The following is a 19,064-nucleotide window of genomic DNA, read 5'->3' as shown; positions in this document are numbered from 1 at the left end:
TGACCCCTCTTCCTCCTCCTCCTCCTCCTCCTGGGCCACCTCCTCTTCCATCATCGCCCTAAGTGTTTTCTCAAGGAGACATAGAAGTGGTATTGTAACGCTGATAACGGCGTCATCGCCACTGGCCATTTTGGTGGAGTACTCGAAACAGCGCAAGAGGGCACACAAGTCTCGCATGGAGGCCCAGTCATTGGTGGTGAAGTGGTGCTGTTCCGCAGTGCGACTGACCCGTGCGTGCTGCAGCTGAAACTCCACTATGGCCTGCTGCTGCTCGCACAGTCTGTCCAGCATTTGCAAGGTGGAGTTCCACCTGGTGGGCACGTCGCATATGAGGCGGTGAGCGGGAAGGCCGAAGTTATGCTGTAGCGCAGACAGGCGAGCAGCGGCAGGATGTGAACAGTGGAAGCGCAAACAGATGGCCCGCACTTTATGCAGCAGCTCTGACATGTCGGGGTAGTTGTGAATAAACTTCTGCACCACCAAATTCAGCACATGCGCCAGGCAAGGGATGTGCGTCAAACCGGCTATTCCCAGAGCTGCAACGAGATTTCGCCCATTATCGCACACCACCAGGCCGGGCTTGAGGCTCACTGGCAGCAACCACGCGTCTGTTGTTCTATACCCCGCCACAACTCCTGTGCGGTGTGGGGCCTGTCCCCCAAACATATGAGTTTCAGAATGGCCTGCTGACGTTTACCCCGGGCTGTGCTGAAGTTAGTGGTGAAGGTGTGTGGCTGACTGGATGAGCAGGTGGAAGAAGAGGAGGAGGAAGCCGAGTAGGAGGAGGAGGCAACAGGAGGCAAAGAATGTTGCCCTGCGATCCTTGGCGGCGGAAGGACGTGCGCCAAACAGCTCTCCGCCTGGGACCCAGCCGCCACTACATTTACCCAGTGTGCAGTTAGGGAGATATAGCGTCCCTGGCGTGCTTACTGGTCCACGTATCTGTGGTTAGGTGGACCTTGCCACAGATGGCGTTGCGCAGTGCACACTTGATTTTATCGGATACTTGGTTGTGCAGGGAAGGCACGGCTCTCTTGGAGAAGTAGTGGCGGCTGGGAACAACATACTGTGGGACAGCAAGCGACATGAGCTGTTTGAAGCTGTCTGTGTCCACCAGCCTAAATGACAGCATTTCATAGGCCAGTAGTTTAGAAATGCTGGCATTCAGGGCCAGGGATCGAGGGTGGCTAGGTGGGAATTTACGCTTTCTCTCAAATGTTTGTGAGATGGAGAGCTGAACGCTGCCGTGTGACATGGTTGAGACGCTTGGTGACGGAGGTGGTGGTGTTGGTGGTACATCCCCTGTTTGCTGGGCGGCAGGTGCCAACGTTCCTCCAGAGGCGGAGGAAGAGGCCGAGGCGGCAGCAGCAGAAGAGGTAGCAGGGGGAGCCTGAGTGACTTCCTTGTTTTTAAGGTGTTTACTCCACTGCGATTCATGCTTTGCATGCAGGTGCCTGGTCATGCAGGTTGTGCTAAGGTTCAGAACGGTAATGCCTCGCTTCAGGCTCTGATGGCACAACGTGCAAACCACTCGGGTCTTGTCGTCAGCACATTGTTTGAAGAAGTGCCATGCCAGGGAACTCCTTGAAGCTGCCTTTGGGGTGCTCGGTCCCAGATGGCGGCGGTCAGTAGCAGGCGGAGTCTCTTGGCGGCGGGTGTTCTGCTTTTGCCCACTGCTCCCTCTTTTGCTACGCTGTTGGCTCAGTCTCACCACTGCCTCTTCCTCCGAACTGTGAAAGTCAGTGGCACGACCTTCATTCCATGTGGGGTCTAGGACCTCATCGTCCCTTGCATCGTCTTCCACCCAGTCTTGATCCCTGACCTCCTGTTCAGTCTGCACACTGCAGAAAGACGCAGCAGTTGGCACCTGTGTTTCGTCATCATCAGAGACGTGCTGAGGTGGTATTCCCATGTCCTCATCATCAGGAAACATAAGTGGTTGTGCGTCAGTGCATTCTATGTCTTCCACCGCTGGGGAAGGGCTAGGTGGATGCCCTTGGGAAACCCTGCCAGCAGAGTCTTCAAACAGCATAAGAGACTGCTGCATAACTTGAGGCTCAGACAGTTTCCCTGGTATGCATGGGGGTGATGTGACAGACTGATGGGCTTGGTTTTCAGGCGCCATCTGTGCGCTTTCTGCAGAAGACTGGGTGGGAGATAATGTGAACGTGCTGGATCCACTGTCGGCCACCCAATTGACTAATGCCTGTACCTGCTCAGGCCTTACCATCCTTAGAACGGCATTGGGCCCCACCAAATATCGCTGTAAATTCTGGCGGCTACTGGGACCTGAGGTAGTTGGTACACTAGGACGTGTGGCTGTGGCAGAACGGCCACGTCCTCTCCCAGCACCAGAGGGTCCACTAACACCACCACGACCATGTCCGCGTCCCTTACTAGATGTTTTCCTCATTGTTACCGTTCACCACAATAACAAAAATATTATTTGGCCCAATGTATTGAATTCAAATTCAGGCCTTTTTTTACAGGCACCTAACACTATCTATCTGGCTATCTAGTTAGGTACCGTATTACACTAATACAGGCACAGCAGTAACGACAGATTTAGCTGACTATAAATTGTAGGCCTAGTATTTAGGCGCTGGGTGACAGGTATACGTTTACAGACAGAATTAGACTTGGAAATGCACAGTAGCGTGTGTGTGAAGTTACTGAGGATGACCCTATCAGCACCTTGAATCTAATATACCCTTTTATGGATAGATTTAAAGTAGGCCTGATACAGCAGAAACCACTAATTTAGGAAATTGCTAAGTTGGGAATTGTATTTCAACCTAGAACAAAAACTGTGCTTTGACGGACACAAAAAAACTTGACCAGCTACAGCAATAACCACAGATTTAGCTGAATATAAATTTGAGGCCTATTATTTAGGCGCTGGGTGACAGGTATACGTTTACAGACAGAATTAGACTTGGAAATGCACAGTAGCGTGTGTGTGAAGTTATTGAGAATGACCCTATCAGCACTTTGAATCTAATATACCCTTTTATGGATAGATTTAAAGTAGGCCTGATACAGCAGAAACCACTAATTTAGGAAATTGCTAAGTTGGGAATTGTATTTCAACCCAGAACAAAAATATATTCTTTGCCAGACAGCAGACAGTATTACAATTGGCTGGCCACAGCTGGAACACCAGATTTAGGGTACTGCTATTTTGGCAATTGTATTTCACCCCTCAATAAAATAGCAAGCACAGCCAAGCCCCTGATGTAGGATATAGCAAAAAAAATAACCATACTATTGATGGTTAAATGGACTTGGTGGCAGCTTGCCCCTGATGTAGGATATAGCAAAAAAATAACCACACTATTGATGGTTAAATGCACTTGGTGGCAGCTTGCCCCTGATGTAGGATATAGCCAAAAAATAACCACACTATTGATGGTTAAATGGACTTGGTGGCAGCTTGCCCCTGATGTAGGATATAGCCAAAAAATAACCACACTATTGATGGTTAAATGGACTTGGTGGCAGCTTGCCCCTGATGTAGGATATAGCAAAAAAAATAACCACACTATTGATGGTTAAATGGACTTGGTGGCAGCTTGCCCCTGATGTAGGATATAGCAAAAAAATAACCACACTATTGATGGTTAAATGGACTTAGTGGCAGCTTGCCCCTGATGTAGGATATAGCCAAAAAATAACCACACTATTGATGTTTAAATGGACTTGGTGGCAGCTTGCCCCTGATGTAGGATATAGCCAAAAAATAACCACACTATTGATGGTTAAATGGACTTGGTGGCAGCTTGCCCCTGATGTAGGATATAGCCAAAAAATAACCACACTATTGATGGTTAAATGGACTTGGTGGCAGCTTGCCCCTGATGTAGGATATAGCCAAAAAATAACCACACTATTGATGGTTAAATGGACTTGGTGGCAGCTTGCCCCTGATGTAGGATATAGCCAAAAAATAACCACACTATTGATGGTTAAATGGACTTGGTGGCAGCTTGCCCCTGATGTAGGATATAGCAAAAAAATAACCACACTATTGATGGTTAAATGGACTTGGTGGCAGCTTGTGTCATGGCCATGGTTATGGTCGTGACTCCTTGAGACCCGCATGCATTTGCCCGCCGTCTTTTCCTTGTCAATCACAGGTGAGGGCCAGTAACTTGCCTCACGTGTGGTTGCCATCTGGCAACTTGTGGTTGTTGGGCAGTGGAGCAGCCGAAGCTGGTGGCTGGGCGGCTCGCTGTCCATGCGTGCGGTGGTTTTTGGTAATGTGTGTATGTTATGCACTTCTGTATGTCTGGTGTGCACTCTGTGTTATGTTGGGTGTGTGCACTGTGACACTTCTCTTCACTGGTGGCTGCCCGTGGCAACGTGTTCTACAAACCGGATTCCAAAAAAGTTGGGACACTATACAAATCGTGAATAAAAACTGAATGCAATGATGTGGAGGTGCCAACTTCTAATATTATATTCAGAATAGAACATAAATCACGGAACAAAAGTTTAAACTGAGAAAATGTACCATTTTAAGGGAAAAATATGTTGAATCAGAATTTCATGGTGTCAACAAATCCCCAAAAAGTTGGGACAAGGCCATTTTCACCATTGTGTGGCATCTTCCCTTCTTCTTACAACACTCAACAGACGTCTGGGGACCAAGGAGACCAGTTTCTCAAGTTTAGAAATAGGAATGCTCTCCCATTCTTGTCTAATACAGGCCTCTAACTGTTCAATCGTCTTGGGCCTTCTTTGTTGCACCTTCCTCTTTATGATGCGCCAAATGTTCTCTATAGGTGAAAGATCTGGACTGCAGACTGCCCATTTCAGTACCCGGATCCTTCCCCTACGCAGCCATGATGTTGTGATTGATGCAGAATGTGGTCTGGCATTATCTTGTTGAAAAATGCAGGGTCTTCCCTGAAAGAGATGATGTCTGGATGGGAGCATATGTTGTTCTAGAACCTGAATATATTTTTCTGCATTGATGGTGCCTTTACAGACATGCAAGCTGCCCATGCCACACACACTCATGCAACCCCATACCATCAGAGATGCAGGCTTCTGAACTGAGCGTTGATAACAACTTGGGTTGTCCTTGTCCTCTTTGGTCCGGATGACATGGCGTCCCAGATTTCCAAAAAGAACTTCGAATCGTGACTCGTCTGACCCCAGAACTCGTCTTCCATTTTGCCACACTCCATTTTAAATGATCCCTGGCCCAGTGAAAACGCCTGAGCTTCTGAATCTTGCTTAGAAATGGTTTCTTTGCATTGTAGAGTTTCAGCTGGCAACGGCGGATGGCACGGTGGATTGTGTTCACTGACAATGGTTTCTGGAAGTATTCCTGAGCCCATTCTGTGATTTCCTTTACAGTAGCATTCCTGTTTGTGGTGCAGTGTCGTTTAAGGGCCCGGAGATCACAGGCATCCAGTATGGTTTTACGGCCTTGACCCTTACGCACAGAGATTGTTCCAGATTCTCTGAATCTTTGGATGATGTTATACACAGTTGATGATGATAGATGCAAAGTCTTTGCAATTTTTTGCTGGGTAACACCTTTTTGATATTGCTCCACTATCTTTCTGCGCAACATTGTGGGAATTGGTGATCCTCTATCCATCTTGGCTTCTAAAAGACACTGCCACTCTGAGAAGCTCTTTTTATACCCAATCATGTTGCCAATTGACCTAATTAGTGTTAATTGGTCTTCCAGCTCTTCGTTATGCTCAAATTTACTTTTTCCAGCCTCTTATTGCTACTTGTCCCAACTTTTTGGGGATTTGTTGACACCGTGAAAATTTGAATCAACGTATTTTTCCTTTAAAATATACATTTACTCAGATTAAACGTTTGATCTGTCATCTACGTTTTATTACAAATAAAATATTGACATTTGCCATCTCCACATCATTGCATTCAGTTTTTATTCACGATTTGTATAGTGTCCCAACTTTTTGGGAATCCGGTTTGTATATTGTACATGTGGTGGTAGTGTCTCGGCCTTTTGGCTGACTCCCAGGACATGGTTGCCACGCATGTCGTTGCCGGCGGTAACAGCTCCAGTGTGTTTGTTTGTGTTCCCCTTTTCCTTGCAGCTTGGCCAGTGAGACTCCTGTTCCTCCGTGTCCAGGAGGAACAGGTTGTCTTACCCTTCTCCTAGTTTAGGGCCACCCTGAGGGCTAGCAGGGACTTCAAGGTTCCGGAGTATGAGCCCTCCTACCATCAGGGTCGGCTCATACAGCTAGGAGTCAGGGTCAGATTAGGGATGCGATTAGGAGGTGACCTGCTCCCTAATTCTGTCGTCCTGGTCGAGCAGCGACCACCATCTTCTGTCATCGCATGGCTGAGGGTTTTCCCCTTCCTCAGCCGTGACAGCTTGCCCCTGATGTAGGATATAGCCAAAAAATAACCACACTATTGATGGTTAAATGGACTTGGTGGCAGCTTGCCCCTGATGTAGGATATAGTAAAAAAAAAAACACACTATTGATGGTTAAATGGACTTGGTGGCAGCTTGCCCCTAATGTAGGATATAGCCAAAAAATAACCACACTATTGATGGTTAAATGGACTTGGTGGCAGCTTGTGCTGGCGCACCACAAGACACAAAATGGCCGCCGATCACCCCAGAAAAAAGTGACTGAAAAACACTCTGGGCAGCCTAAAAACAGTGAGCAATTGAATATCAGCAGTTCAATGATCCACAGCTGTAGATCGATCACTGACTTAAGTGTTTTGGAGGAGTTAATCACTGCCTAATCTCGCCCTAACAGTCGCACCTGCAACCTCTCCCTACACTGATCAGAGCAGAGTGACGTGCGGCGCTACGTGACTCCAGCTTAAATAGAGGCTGGGTCACATGCTGCGCTGGCCAATCACAGCCATGCCAATAGTAGGCATGGCTGTGACGGCCTCTTGGGGCAAGTAGTATGACGCTTGTTGATTGGATGCTTTGCAGCCTTTCAAAAAGCGCCAAGAAAACGACGAACACCGAACCCGAACTTTTACGAAAATGTTCGGGTTCGGGTCCGTGTCACGGAACTATACAGTTCGGGTTCGCTTATCCCTATTGAAGACTAGTGTGGAAAAGAGAGGTCTGACATAATCTCCCAACGCTGGCTGAGCGACACAAGTATGTGTCACTCCTCCAGCGTGGGGAGAGTATGTTGAAGAGTTGAATAGGTTTTCTAAAAAAATCCGCCATTTAGCCACCAGAATGCCGAATGCGCACTCCACCATTCTTCGTGCCCTAGTCAGGCAGTAGTTGAATATGCGTTTGCTCCTGTTTAATCCGCTGTTGCAATAAGGTTTAAGTATATTGCCACACATCTGAAACGCTTCACCAGCAACCAACACGAAGGGCATGGGAGAAGCTTTAGTACCTGGTAGAGGTTGAGGTGGTGGAAAATCAAATTGTCTATTGTATAGCCTTTGCCCCATGTCAGAATTTTTAAAGACTATGAAATCATTGTTTGGGCCAAAAGCCCCAACATCGATTGCCACAAAACAGTACTGGGCATCAGTGATGGCCATTAATATAATTGAAAAATATTTTTTGAAGTTATAGTACTCTGAACTAGTGCCTTGGGGCTTGATAATACGTATATGTTTCCCGTCCACTGCCCCAAGACAGTTAGGAAACTGGCACACCTCCCAAACTTTTTCAGATATTTCGATCCACTGTTGCCTACTTGGATGTGGTATAAATTCTGCATGCAACTGCTCCCACAAAGCACGGCACGTATCCTTAACAATCAAGGAAACTGTGGATATTCCAAGACGAAACTGCTAATGGAGGGACGTCAAATTTCTCCTGTTGCCAGAAACAAACTATATAATTTAGTTTGCCTTGTTTGATACATTAAACTGGACATACCACCATTATATGCTCAAATGCTTTCTTTGTTCTGTGGTCATTCACAAAGGGCAAAGGACATTTTTGGGAAATACAGTGATGGAACGGGCTCTACATGGAGAATGATAGACGTATGTTTCTGGCTAGCATTGCTTACAGTGAAGTCAACGTCTCTAATGGTCGAGATGGGGGTAAAGCCTGACCATAGGAGCCGGTGAAGTCACAGTGAACAATATCAATGCATAGCCTCTAAAGCCTTTGGCCTGCGTAATCAAGAGCTGCGCTTGGTAGAGAATAGTATCAAATACCAAAACATTTTCATACCATGGGGTAGGGAAATATGTCTGGGCTCAGCTTTAAACCTAGAAAAGTTAAGTTAAAAAATATACCAAAATAATAGTTTCAAGCAAAAAATTACCTTATGGTAAGCATTAACCGTTCTGCAGGTGAAATACATAGACGGAAAATGATGTCCTGTCTTTCGATGCGATGAGACACCCTTTGTAGCAGATCATCAAAACTGGAGACGCTCATCCATAGGTAGTTAAGGAACTTGTCCGGATAATTCCGCAGTTCGGGAAACAGAACTTCGAATTCTCCCCTTCTCAGTGTGGCAGAAGTGATCGTTTGCACCAAATAACGACGGAGCCTTCTAGCTCGAAGACGTCTCCTCCAGCGAGAAACAAGGATTAGAGCCTGAAATCCAAACTGAATGTGGTCCGGCATCATCTTTGCTATCTTCTGAGGCAGCATCTGAGGGGTATGTGACCTTCGGTTATCTTTTATAGCCACTGTACAATTTGCATCTGAAATTGGTTCCTTTGATCTATAAAAAATTTAAATACCGGATCCGGCATTCTGTTTGAAACCGGATGAGACGGATCCGGTATTTAATTGGATCTGTCTAACGGATCCGGCAAACAATTATATCCGTTTGCATACGGTTTGCCGGATCTGGCAGACAGTTCCGGCAACGGAACTGCCTGCCGGAATCTAACAACGCTAGTTTGAAAGTACCCTTACACAGAGAATGCTACCAATTGCTGATAACACCTCCCCATGTACAGCTATCAGTGACTGACAGATATCTCTTTATACACACTTACACAGAGAATGCAATCACCGATAACACCTCCCCCGTGTACAACTATCAGTGACTGACAGCTATCTCTGTATACACACTTACACAGGGAATGTTATCAATCACTGATAACACCTCCCCGTGTACAGCTATCAGTGGCTGACAGCTATCTCTGTATACACACTTACACAGAGAATACTATCAATCTCTGATAACACCTCCCCATGTACAGCTATCAGTGACTGACAGCTGTCTGTTTACACACTTACACCGAGAATGCTATCAGTCACTAATAACATGTCCCCTATGTACAGCTATCAGTGACTGACAGCTATCTCTGTATACACAGTTACACAGAGAATACTATCACTCAATGATAACACCTCCCCGTGTACAGCTAAAATGCTGTAATTACACTGCTCTGCTGCTACAAGGATGACAGCAAACTGTTAAACACTGAGGAGGAAGCAGCGCTCCCTCTGCGACCCCTTCAAACAACTGATTGGGGGGGGGGGGTGCTGGGAGTCAGACTCTCGCTATCTGATGTTGATGGGTAGGTTAGGTCAATATCATTACAGGGCACGACCCTTTTAACTGCTGCAGAAAATAATGACCATGCCACATAAGTTAGGCAAAGAAATTGGGCTCTCTTTGTCATCCCCATCACCATCGTGACATAATCACAAGAGCTTATGGCTTGTCATGGCAGCCAGGGGCCTAAAAAACACCCGTTTACCATCTTTGTAAATTTTTCTAATAAGGCCTGTCTAAACCTGGTCATATATTTTATCAGCTATTCCTCAAAACCCTTACATACACATATATCTACAGTCCATTTCTAGCTTAGCTTTAATATTCTGACAGTAAGGTCTCCTGTTAAAGCTGCAGACATGATAAAAGGTACTGTATCTGCTGTGGCCCCTGGCCACCCACGTCAAAAGGTGGGGATCGGTGGTTTCGCTTGTATCTGAGTTCCCACTGTGATGTATTGTATGAAGTGTAGCTGTCAGCAGTTTTCGCTGACCATTAATAGGAGATGCTCTGGAAGTCCCCTTTTTTGGCCTAGCAATGCACACGGAAAACGGATGAGGCACGGAGGACAAAAACCCAGACACACGGACAGTTCAAGGTCATTGTCACAGATGAAACATTCACTATCTTGTAATGGATGTCATCAGAAATAAGTACCGTAGGTGTGAATAAAGCCTTGGAGACTTCTTATCTTGCATTCGGCACTCAGGCCGAACTTTCTAGGACATCCTGAACTAAGCAACAAGGCATTTGTTGTGCCTGGGTATGATCTAATAAAAAGTGGAATGACTGATGGCTCTTTTCTTTTTCACTCAGTTGTGGAAGCCACTGGCAGGGTGATATATGACAATACTATCAGCAATGTAGTCATTTATAGTGCACAGTGAAAAACAAAAACTAAACACAAAAAACAATGGCGCAGTCGCAGAGATTCTTTCTATATCCCGACACAATAAATTTGTTAAACATTTTTTTCAGTACTTCCTATAGAAAGCTAAATGCCATTGTGAAATACAAAATGTCCTGCAAAAAACAAAAAAACATTTGCATATGTTGAAAGATTTTTTTTTAAAAAATATGGCTTTTGGAAGGTGGTGAAAAAATGCTAAACCTTTGGAGGCAATTTTTGTTTATGACCTCATTTTACAAATTTTTTGGCTAAAAATCATATTTTCAATTGGCCTTTTTTTTTTATATTGAGCCGTTCTGTTACAAAGGGTTAACTCTTTTTCTAGCTGTGTGACTATTACTTTTACTTTGTGCCGGTCATCTAATAACCCTTATCTCTAAACTACTGAGAGGTCATAAACACTTATTTAAGCCACATTCTCTGTATTGCATCTCATCTCTGTACAGAAAGAAGGATTCCATATTTTTATAACGACCAATTGGAAAAAATATTTTTTAGCTCAAAATAAGTACAATGCAATAATAAAAAAACACATTTTGCCCAAAGGTGTACATAGCCATTAAAGTTAAACGTGTCCTGTTCCTATGTAGGAATTTTTAGTAGTCATCTCAACATGACAGGCAGGATTACAATGAAAGATACCACAGGATCCACCATTCCCAATAAGTGGTGATCACAGCTTATCCACTCCCCCTCCCTGCAAAATGATTTCTGCAAAGGTCTTAGAGCTTTCTCTGCACAACACTTCCTCATAGCAGTTAGGGGTCATGCACACAAATGTATTTTTTGTCCGCATCAGATCTGCGTTTTTCTGAGTGTCGGATGCATACCCATTCACTTCAATGGGGATATATGCGGACAGCAACACTGTGTACTGTCAGCATCTGTATGTCTGTTCTGTGGCACCCGCAAAAATCTAGAACATGTCCTATTCTATGTCTATTACGGACAAGGAGAGGACAGTCCTATAGAGGGTCGGACTTGCGCAAAATGCGGAATGCACATGGCCGGTATCTGCGATTTGCAGCTTGCAAAAACGGATACATTCGTGTGCATGAGCCCTTAGTGAGTCATCTCCAAATTACAGGTTCCTATGGCCCATGTGGCTGCAGTAAAATAACATTCAAGGTGATACATTGAGAAGGAAAATTCTGCTCGAAGCTAAAGAAAACCACTGATTCACATACTGGTTGCTCAGATTCCTTTATTCATTTCAGTTTAGCAAACATTGACATATTTTTCAGGATGTTACCCCATTGTACAAAGTATGTCATTGACAATATTCCATAAAGAATGTGGGGGTCAAACGATTTCTTATTTTGGATATATCTATAAGCAGGTAAAGGATCTATCGAGCTTTAGCTAATATTAGCGTTGCGTCAATTTCTTATATTTCTTTGTACTTATTGTCCTATGCAAGTCTCTCTCTGTTAAATAGTTCTTTTTTATGTGACCCCTTTGAGTGAAATATGAGTTGGAGCAATGCCTCTGGGAAGAAAGCTTCACAATTTACATTGTTCCTTGTTATATTCACTTAATAGGAACGAAATAAAATCCTCCAAACACTGTCAAAGAGAGAGAGAGAGAGGCTTCATGTGCATCACAGAAAGAAGGTAAAAAAAATATACCGGGAATGTCGAAGAAAGGGGAAGAAGAAAGAAATCCGCAGAGGAAATCATATGGAGGTAACTCAACGAGAGTTTAATTAAAATCTGATAAAGGTTCTCTGCTGGCAGGTAAAAGAAGAAAGGGGGACTATAGGTTGGGGAGGGATCCCGGGGATTCGGGCGAGAGTCGCCTCGGATACTGTACTTTCAAGCTTTCAGACTGAAGGAAAGGTCAACGAAAGAACTTTTTCTAGAGAGATCTATGAGAGAATACGGCATAAGGCAACGTAAAGAATGACTGCGAGGAAAAACAAGAGGCTAAAATCAGTTCTTGGAATCTGCATAAATAAATTATACATGTCATATATAACCATCTTAGATAAAAGAATATTATAATTATTATTTATTTTAACATATTTGAAGACAAACTAAAGGATAAGGATAATTTATCTCCTCTCCCGACATGTCCATTTTAGGAAACACTTGCATTCCCCAAGCATCTTTTCTTAAAATTCTGCATTGTGCCGTTCCTCCCGGAAATTTTTGACTATATTGACATCTGGGTGTTACCAGTTAGGGCTAGGATGGCTGACCGTATCAGACTGTCCCCCAAACTGGTAGCATTTATTTCTCAATTTATTCCTCCTACATTTCTAGGAGGAATACCTGAGGAATGGCACAAGGCAGAGTTAAAAGAAAAGAGTTAAAAGAATTCTAATTTCGAGAAGAATACAATTAGACATGTCAGGACAGGAGGAGGGTCCTCTTTAACAAAATATTTACATTTAACAAATATACTTTCAAAATCACTGCTTGCAGTCACTCACGAGGAGCAGTCATTGTTTACAGTGAGTAGAAAAAATCTGTTCCTGTCATGTGATGGACACAAAGTTACTGGGCTCTTGACAGTATAGTTATCAGAATTGTCTTGCAACAACCCGAGCTATTATCCCTCAATGTGTGCATTGAGAATCTGAAGGAGCACAAGCCACAAGGATGAGGATTTCACTTTTGTGGTTCCAGCATATGAGCCCCCACCTCAAAGAAAAAACTTTAATGAAGGACGTCTATAGCAAAAACAAGAAAAAACAACAAGTAAACTGCAACCAACATATATTCTCTTAAAGGCTATGTACACCTTCGAGAGCTTTTTTATGTGCATTTTACTAATATTGGTCTTTATTAAAAATGTTCTGCTATTTCTGATAGAAGGGTAAAAAATCGGTCTGTTTGCAACCTGTCAGTTTGTTTTCTTTGAAACATGTCATCTGGCGACTCATGTGTAGTTCTTATCTCTGATCTCCTGACTACATAAACACTTATTTAAGCCATATTCTATTCAGTTTGTTAAGAACTGAGCTATAATAGAGCTACAAATGAGCTGTCAGATCATGGAATTCAAAACAGACTGTTACAGCTTGCAAACAGACTGATTTTTAACCCTATATCTCAGAAACCGCTGAACATTATTTTATTTTATTTTTTATAAAAGACCAGTTAAAAAAATGATTTTTTTAGCCCAAAATGAGTAAAATGCAGTCACAAAAAAATGGTCTAAAGGTGTCAATAGCCTTTAAGGCCATTTTAGGGTCAGTCTTATGACCGCAAGTGAACCTTGACCCCATGTTGATCTGCTGAATTGAACATACTGTGGCTCACCATAGTGTAGTAGCCACAAACAGATTCTAAAATTTTGCCATCTGACCTCGTTTTTTAACCTGACTAATCTACGATGGTTCTACTGGTGCAATCTGCACAAATAAAAAAAAAAAAAGAATGCAAATACTGAAATGCACTGCAAACCCTGGCAGAGGTTTAACAATGAAGTGACTGGTGACCCATTCATGCGTGATCAGTTGCATACATCGCACTTCTGGCCTAAAAGGATGAAGCTTTTTGCTTAAAACCTTACAACATAAAATCTTTCTTTGGGCTGGAAACACACATGCAGTTTTCTTCTGAATCCAGCCCTGGTTTTAGGTCAAAGAACTGTGCCAAGGTTTACCCACTCAAGACAGTCAGCTGGATCTTACCGTCACTTTTAATGACCTCATAAGTGCTCTAGAGGTGACAACTTTAAGGGGTTGTCCACACTTTTACAAGTGATGACCTATCCTCAGGACAAGGCATCGCTATCTGATTGGCGGAGGCCCCACACCTTACACAGATTAGCTGTTCTGCAAAAAGTCAGTGCCGTAACTACACAGCTCCGACGGTTGTGCAGTGGTCACTGCAGCACTCGCTTTAATCAGTAAAGGGTGGAGCTGTGGAGCTCTGGCGCCAACTTGTGCGGGGGTACAGCGTGTCGGACCTCCTCCAATCAGGTAGTGAGGACTTATCCTGAAGATAGGCAATCACTTGTAAAATAATGGACAACCTCTTTAGGGGTTGTTTCACGCAGCAATTTTTGGAAAAAATGCCAATTGTGCAGTTTTTTTTTAGCAAAAGCAGAAGTGGATTATAAAGGAATTGCAAATACAAAAGGGAGAACAAGTCTCCTTCATGTTGGACCCATTTCTGATTTAGGGCTCTAAAAAACACATTTGCAGCAGCATTTTCCAAAAAAGAGGTCTGTAAAACCACGGTAAATCATAAAGCTAATATAACATTCTTCAACTTTGTGTTTCAGTTCCTCACAGTTTTTAATATTTTTGCTTGTTGTTTGTGAATAAAAAACCTGTCCTGGTCATGTCCGAATGACGGGGGTGCACACATTGCAAGAGAACGCTCTGATAGCTTAATGAGCCTTACTCCAGTGCCAGTTTTAGGCTTTGGCTGGGAACGAGAATTTTTCCATTCACTGACTGCAAGCAGAGATTTTTAAAGTGTCTAGGGAATAAAAGAGATACTTTCCATTCAATAATGATGAAAGGGTTTGTAATGGTGCACTCTCCCACCTAATCTGACCAAGTAGGGAGAAATGCAACGGAATGCTGGGGGAGACAGTTGCCAAGCAATTGGGGGATGCCCAGCAAGTCCTGTGCACAATTAGAATTGGACCCTCACTGGGTATCGGATGGTTGCCTCGGCCCAGTGTGCAGTGGCGCTTCTCCGATTTTAGATCAGGAGGAGGAATACGCCTGCATAACCCCTTTAAAGGGAGTCTGTGAACTTCCAAATCATTAGGGTAGGTGACCTGAAACATAACCATAACTTTTTTGTGGTGATCCGGTCCTCTAATCTTGAGAAATGCAGATTTTTTTAATGCAGATAAGTTTTTCGGTGCCCCATAGGCGGGACCTCTCCATTCACCTCCGTACTCCTAGCTTCCCCTGGGTGAAAGCTACCAGCTCCGAAATCTCAGGAGTTGTCAATCAAACAAAAAGTGGTGGCGCGGGGTGTTATCACTGGTGCACCAAGCACAGTGTCCCGACCCATTAAAATAAAAAGAGGCATTTCTCAGGACTAGAAGACTGGATTTTCACAAGAAAGGTTTGGTAATGTTCTGGGGCACCGACCCCGTCTGGCGTTGACTTTGAAATAGATTTTGGAGGTGACAGACTCTCTTTACAAAACAGGAAAACTCTTTGAATTCTAAATGAAAGGCAGGACTCCAACTGAGAGACAACAGTGCATAGCTGTGCAAGCGTAACGGGGGATAAGAAATAAAACTTTACAAAGACAAACAATAAAAATAATCTGTACATAGGTCACATATATATCGCTATACCATTGCATACAATACTTAAAGGTCATTTGATTTTTGGCTCTACGTAAAATTTGACTCCATCGCGCACATTATACGAGTGTAAAGCCCGTGTGCTGAATTTCATCTCCTCAAGGCCAAAAGGGGTCTCGTGGTCCAAGTAATAAACCCGCATGTTGTTTGTGGACAATTGTACTACAGTCTTAAGCTGCTTCTTGAATTCGGCCACGGTCTGATCGAGTCGGACACTTATCTTCTGGACTTTTTCATCATAGTGAATGTCAACACAAGCTTGATTCTGAGGTCGGAGATCAACCTCAGCCAGAGGTTCCAACTTGCCATACTTCCTTACCAGCTCTTGATAACTAGTAGAAGACAAAAAGAATTAAGACATATGATATTACACTTGCTAATCCCCCCCATACACATGCATGCTTGGCGGAGCGTTCTGAATGGGGAGAAATGAATACGCCGCAGCTAGACACCTCTGACGAAGGCTTATCTCTCTAAAACCAAAAGGATCGGACATGTAGAAATCCAACAGCACGATCCTTCTCTTCCCCTCCTCCTCTGACATCTGCTATTGGGGGTAAGTCGGGGCAACCCTATACAAAATGAAAAGGTTGGCGGATCCTGGTGTAATCGGTGTCTGGCCAACATCAATCTGATGTATAGGGCCACCTTTAGTGTATTTTATATATAGTGCTAGCTAGTATTGTGGACAGGCAATGACACTAAAAAGGCAATAAAGCTTTGGCTACCTAAGCCTTCCAAAGCATAAAAGAAGCTAGATAAGTTTAGTAAAATGAAATAAATTTTTATTAAAATATATATATTTTTTTTTAATTGCCAGAAAAAGGACTATATGGCACTGCTGCAATATCAACAACCCATTGAACATAGATAACACACTAGTTAAAAGGTTTTTCTGAGACTCATAAACTGATGACCTATCCTCTGGACAGGTCATCAGTATCTGATCGGTGGGGGTTCGACAACCGGAACCCCCACCGATCAGCTGTTTGAGAAGGCACCGGCACTCTTGTGAGCGGTCTTCTCTCCGCTCACCAAGCAGAGCGCCGTACCTTGTATAGTGGCAGTGCTTGGTATAGCAGTTCATAACCACTTCTATGGAGCTGAGCTGCGCCTAGGCCATGTGACCGATGAACGTGATGTCACTGGCCTAGGAAAAGCAGAGAAAAAGCCTTTCTCGAACAGGTGATTGGTGGGGATCCTAGGCGTCGGATCCCCACCAATCAGATATTGATGACCTATCAAGAGGATAGGTCATCATAAGTCTCAGAAAACCCCTTTAAATTACATCATGCATGGAGTGCCTGCTCTTCGGTGTACTGAAGTCTTTGTTTGCGTATACAATAAAAACACTTTTTCTCTTGAACAGCATACCGATTTTACTCGCACGTGTATCGTTTGAATTAGCAGGGTCAACCCTACCAGGCTGTGCGCCTGGTTTGTTAGAGTTGATCCTGCTGACAGATCCTCTTTAAGGGGTTAAAAGGTATCTGTCATGAGGCAGATACACCTTGCGACATATTTAAAGGGGTTTTCTGGGATTGTAATATTGATGACCTATCCTCGGGATAGGTCATCAGTATTAGATCGGCAGGCGTCCGACACCCAGCACCCCCGCCGATCAGCTGTTTAAAGAGAAAGCCACGCTCATGTGAGCGCTCCCTTCCCTTCATCGTTTACCTGCTCACCGTCTACATCACAGCGTCATGCAGGTGTAATTACAAGACGTCCCATTCACTTCTATGCGACGGCTCTGTAGTATACACTTGTATAGGAAGGCTTCTCTTTAAACATCTGATCGGTAAGGGTGCAGGGTGTCGGACCCGCGCTGATCTGATATTGATTACCTATCCTGAGGATAGGTCATCAATACTAAAATCCCAGACCCCTTTAAAGGGTTATTCCGATCTTAGACTTTATCCACAGGATATGCCATACATTTCTGATAGATGTGAGTCAGACCTCTGGAACCTGCACTTATATCTGGAATGGGGTCCTCTGACGCTGACGTTCCAGTGGCTGCTGAATCCTGTTGGTAATGAGTGGAAACATGCCAGGACCTCCATTGATCCTGAGAATGGGGCTGTGCTGCAGCTCCCCACACAGTAAGTGGGCAGGGGTGCCACTTTACAGGGAACCTTTTTGGAGGTCCACATATGACACTGCAGTCTGGCCGGATTACCTCTTTAAACTCTACAGAACTGTAATCTTTATGCTTCTTAGATCACAATTTCTCCTTTCATATCTCATAAAGTGAAGAAGCCTGGAGGTACGGGCCGAGATTTCCAGCATAAAGGAAACTTCACAGTAAATTTCAACATGAAACGGACACAAATGTGAGGGATCCCGTGCTGTGTAAGCCAGTAACATGAGGATTCACAGGGGAGAATGACCCAGCCACTTGCAACCCGAGAGGCAGGCAGTTTGGAATAGCACACTGGCTCTATGAACTGGAAAGACTCAGCCATTAATCACTGCACAAGACCTATTGGTGTCTCTTTTTCACATTGCACAGATGGAGGGCCTGGGACAAAGGCCTCATTGACGACAGTGAGCTTGGACTCTGCACGGACTCTCAGGATTTGAAGTAGCATGCTATTTGTAAGTGATGTCTTATTTTATGAAACAAACAGCGAGGAAAAGAAGAAATCCGAATTGTTATTGCAGCATCTCTTCCAGATGTTCCAAAGAAATGAATGTTACCCATATGCTTATATACACATAATACATAAACCGGCTAAGGCGACTGTAACGAACCCGGAAGTGGTAGCTAGGGGGTTCGTAGGTTTTGAACCAAACGGCCGAGAGCCAGAGTGATTATAGCTCACCGTTCAGTTCTCCGCCAGTTTAATCCAAAATAAGTGAAATGCTGTAGTTGAGATTCTCCCAAGTAGCGATCAGTTACCCAAACACCAGCCGAAACATGATGAAGGGTGTAGCAGCCAGCTTTATTGATGCCATACTAGCTTTTATGGAAGTCCCCCTGCAAAAGGACCTCCCACAGTATACAAACATAATAACCAATTACATTGTTCATTTACAGTCTGGAGACATTCCCAACAAATGTACACAACCCCCCCCCCCCCCTCTGCCTGTGATACAATCAACAACACAATAGGCATTGCCTGTGACACAATCAACAACACAATAGGCATTGCCTGTGACACAATCAACAACACAAAAGGCATTGTCTGTGACACAATTAACAAAATAAAAGTAATGAATTCAGGGGGTTTATACAAGGTTATAGTCTGTGGTCCAGGTAATAACAGGGGTTCCGTTACATGGCTCCCATTTTGTGGAACACCCCGGCAGACCCGGTTTGATCCTTTTCGGGTCAGCTTGGAGATGTCCGGGCCGCTGCTAGGGCATAAGTTCCAATTCGGTTTGGCGGGATAAACCGTCCGCAT

General features: G+C 44.1%; 1 protein-coding gene across 2 annotated transcripts in view; it reads right to left on the bottom strand.

Annotated features, from left to right (window-relative positions):
* Positions 1-11,554: 11,554 nt before the first annotated feature.
* The window catches only part of TBCEL (tubulin folding cofactor E like), a 68,444-nt gene continuing 60,934 nt past the window's right edge, over positions 11,555-19,064 (bottom strand). For both annotated transcript variants that reach the window (XM_044288856.1, XM_044288855.1), the window contains exon 8: positions 11,555-15,986. In XM_044288856.1, the coding sequence (XP_044144791.1) occupies positions 15,668-15,986 (319 nt within the window). In that variant the 3' untranslated portion in view covers positions 11,555-15,667. The remainder of the gene's footprint in view (positions 15,987-19,064) is intronic.

The sequence above is a fragment of the Bufo gargarizans genome, chromosome 4 (assembly GCF_014858855.1).
Source record: "Bufo gargarizans isolate SCDJY-AF-19 chromosome 4, ASM1485885v1, whole genome shotgun sequence".
NCBI lineage: Eukaryota > Metazoa > Chordata > Amphibia > Anura > Bufonidae > Bufo > Bufo gargarizans.
The sequence above is the reverse complement of the archived record's forward strand: the minus strand, read 5'-3'. Positions and strand labels throughout refer to the sequence as shown.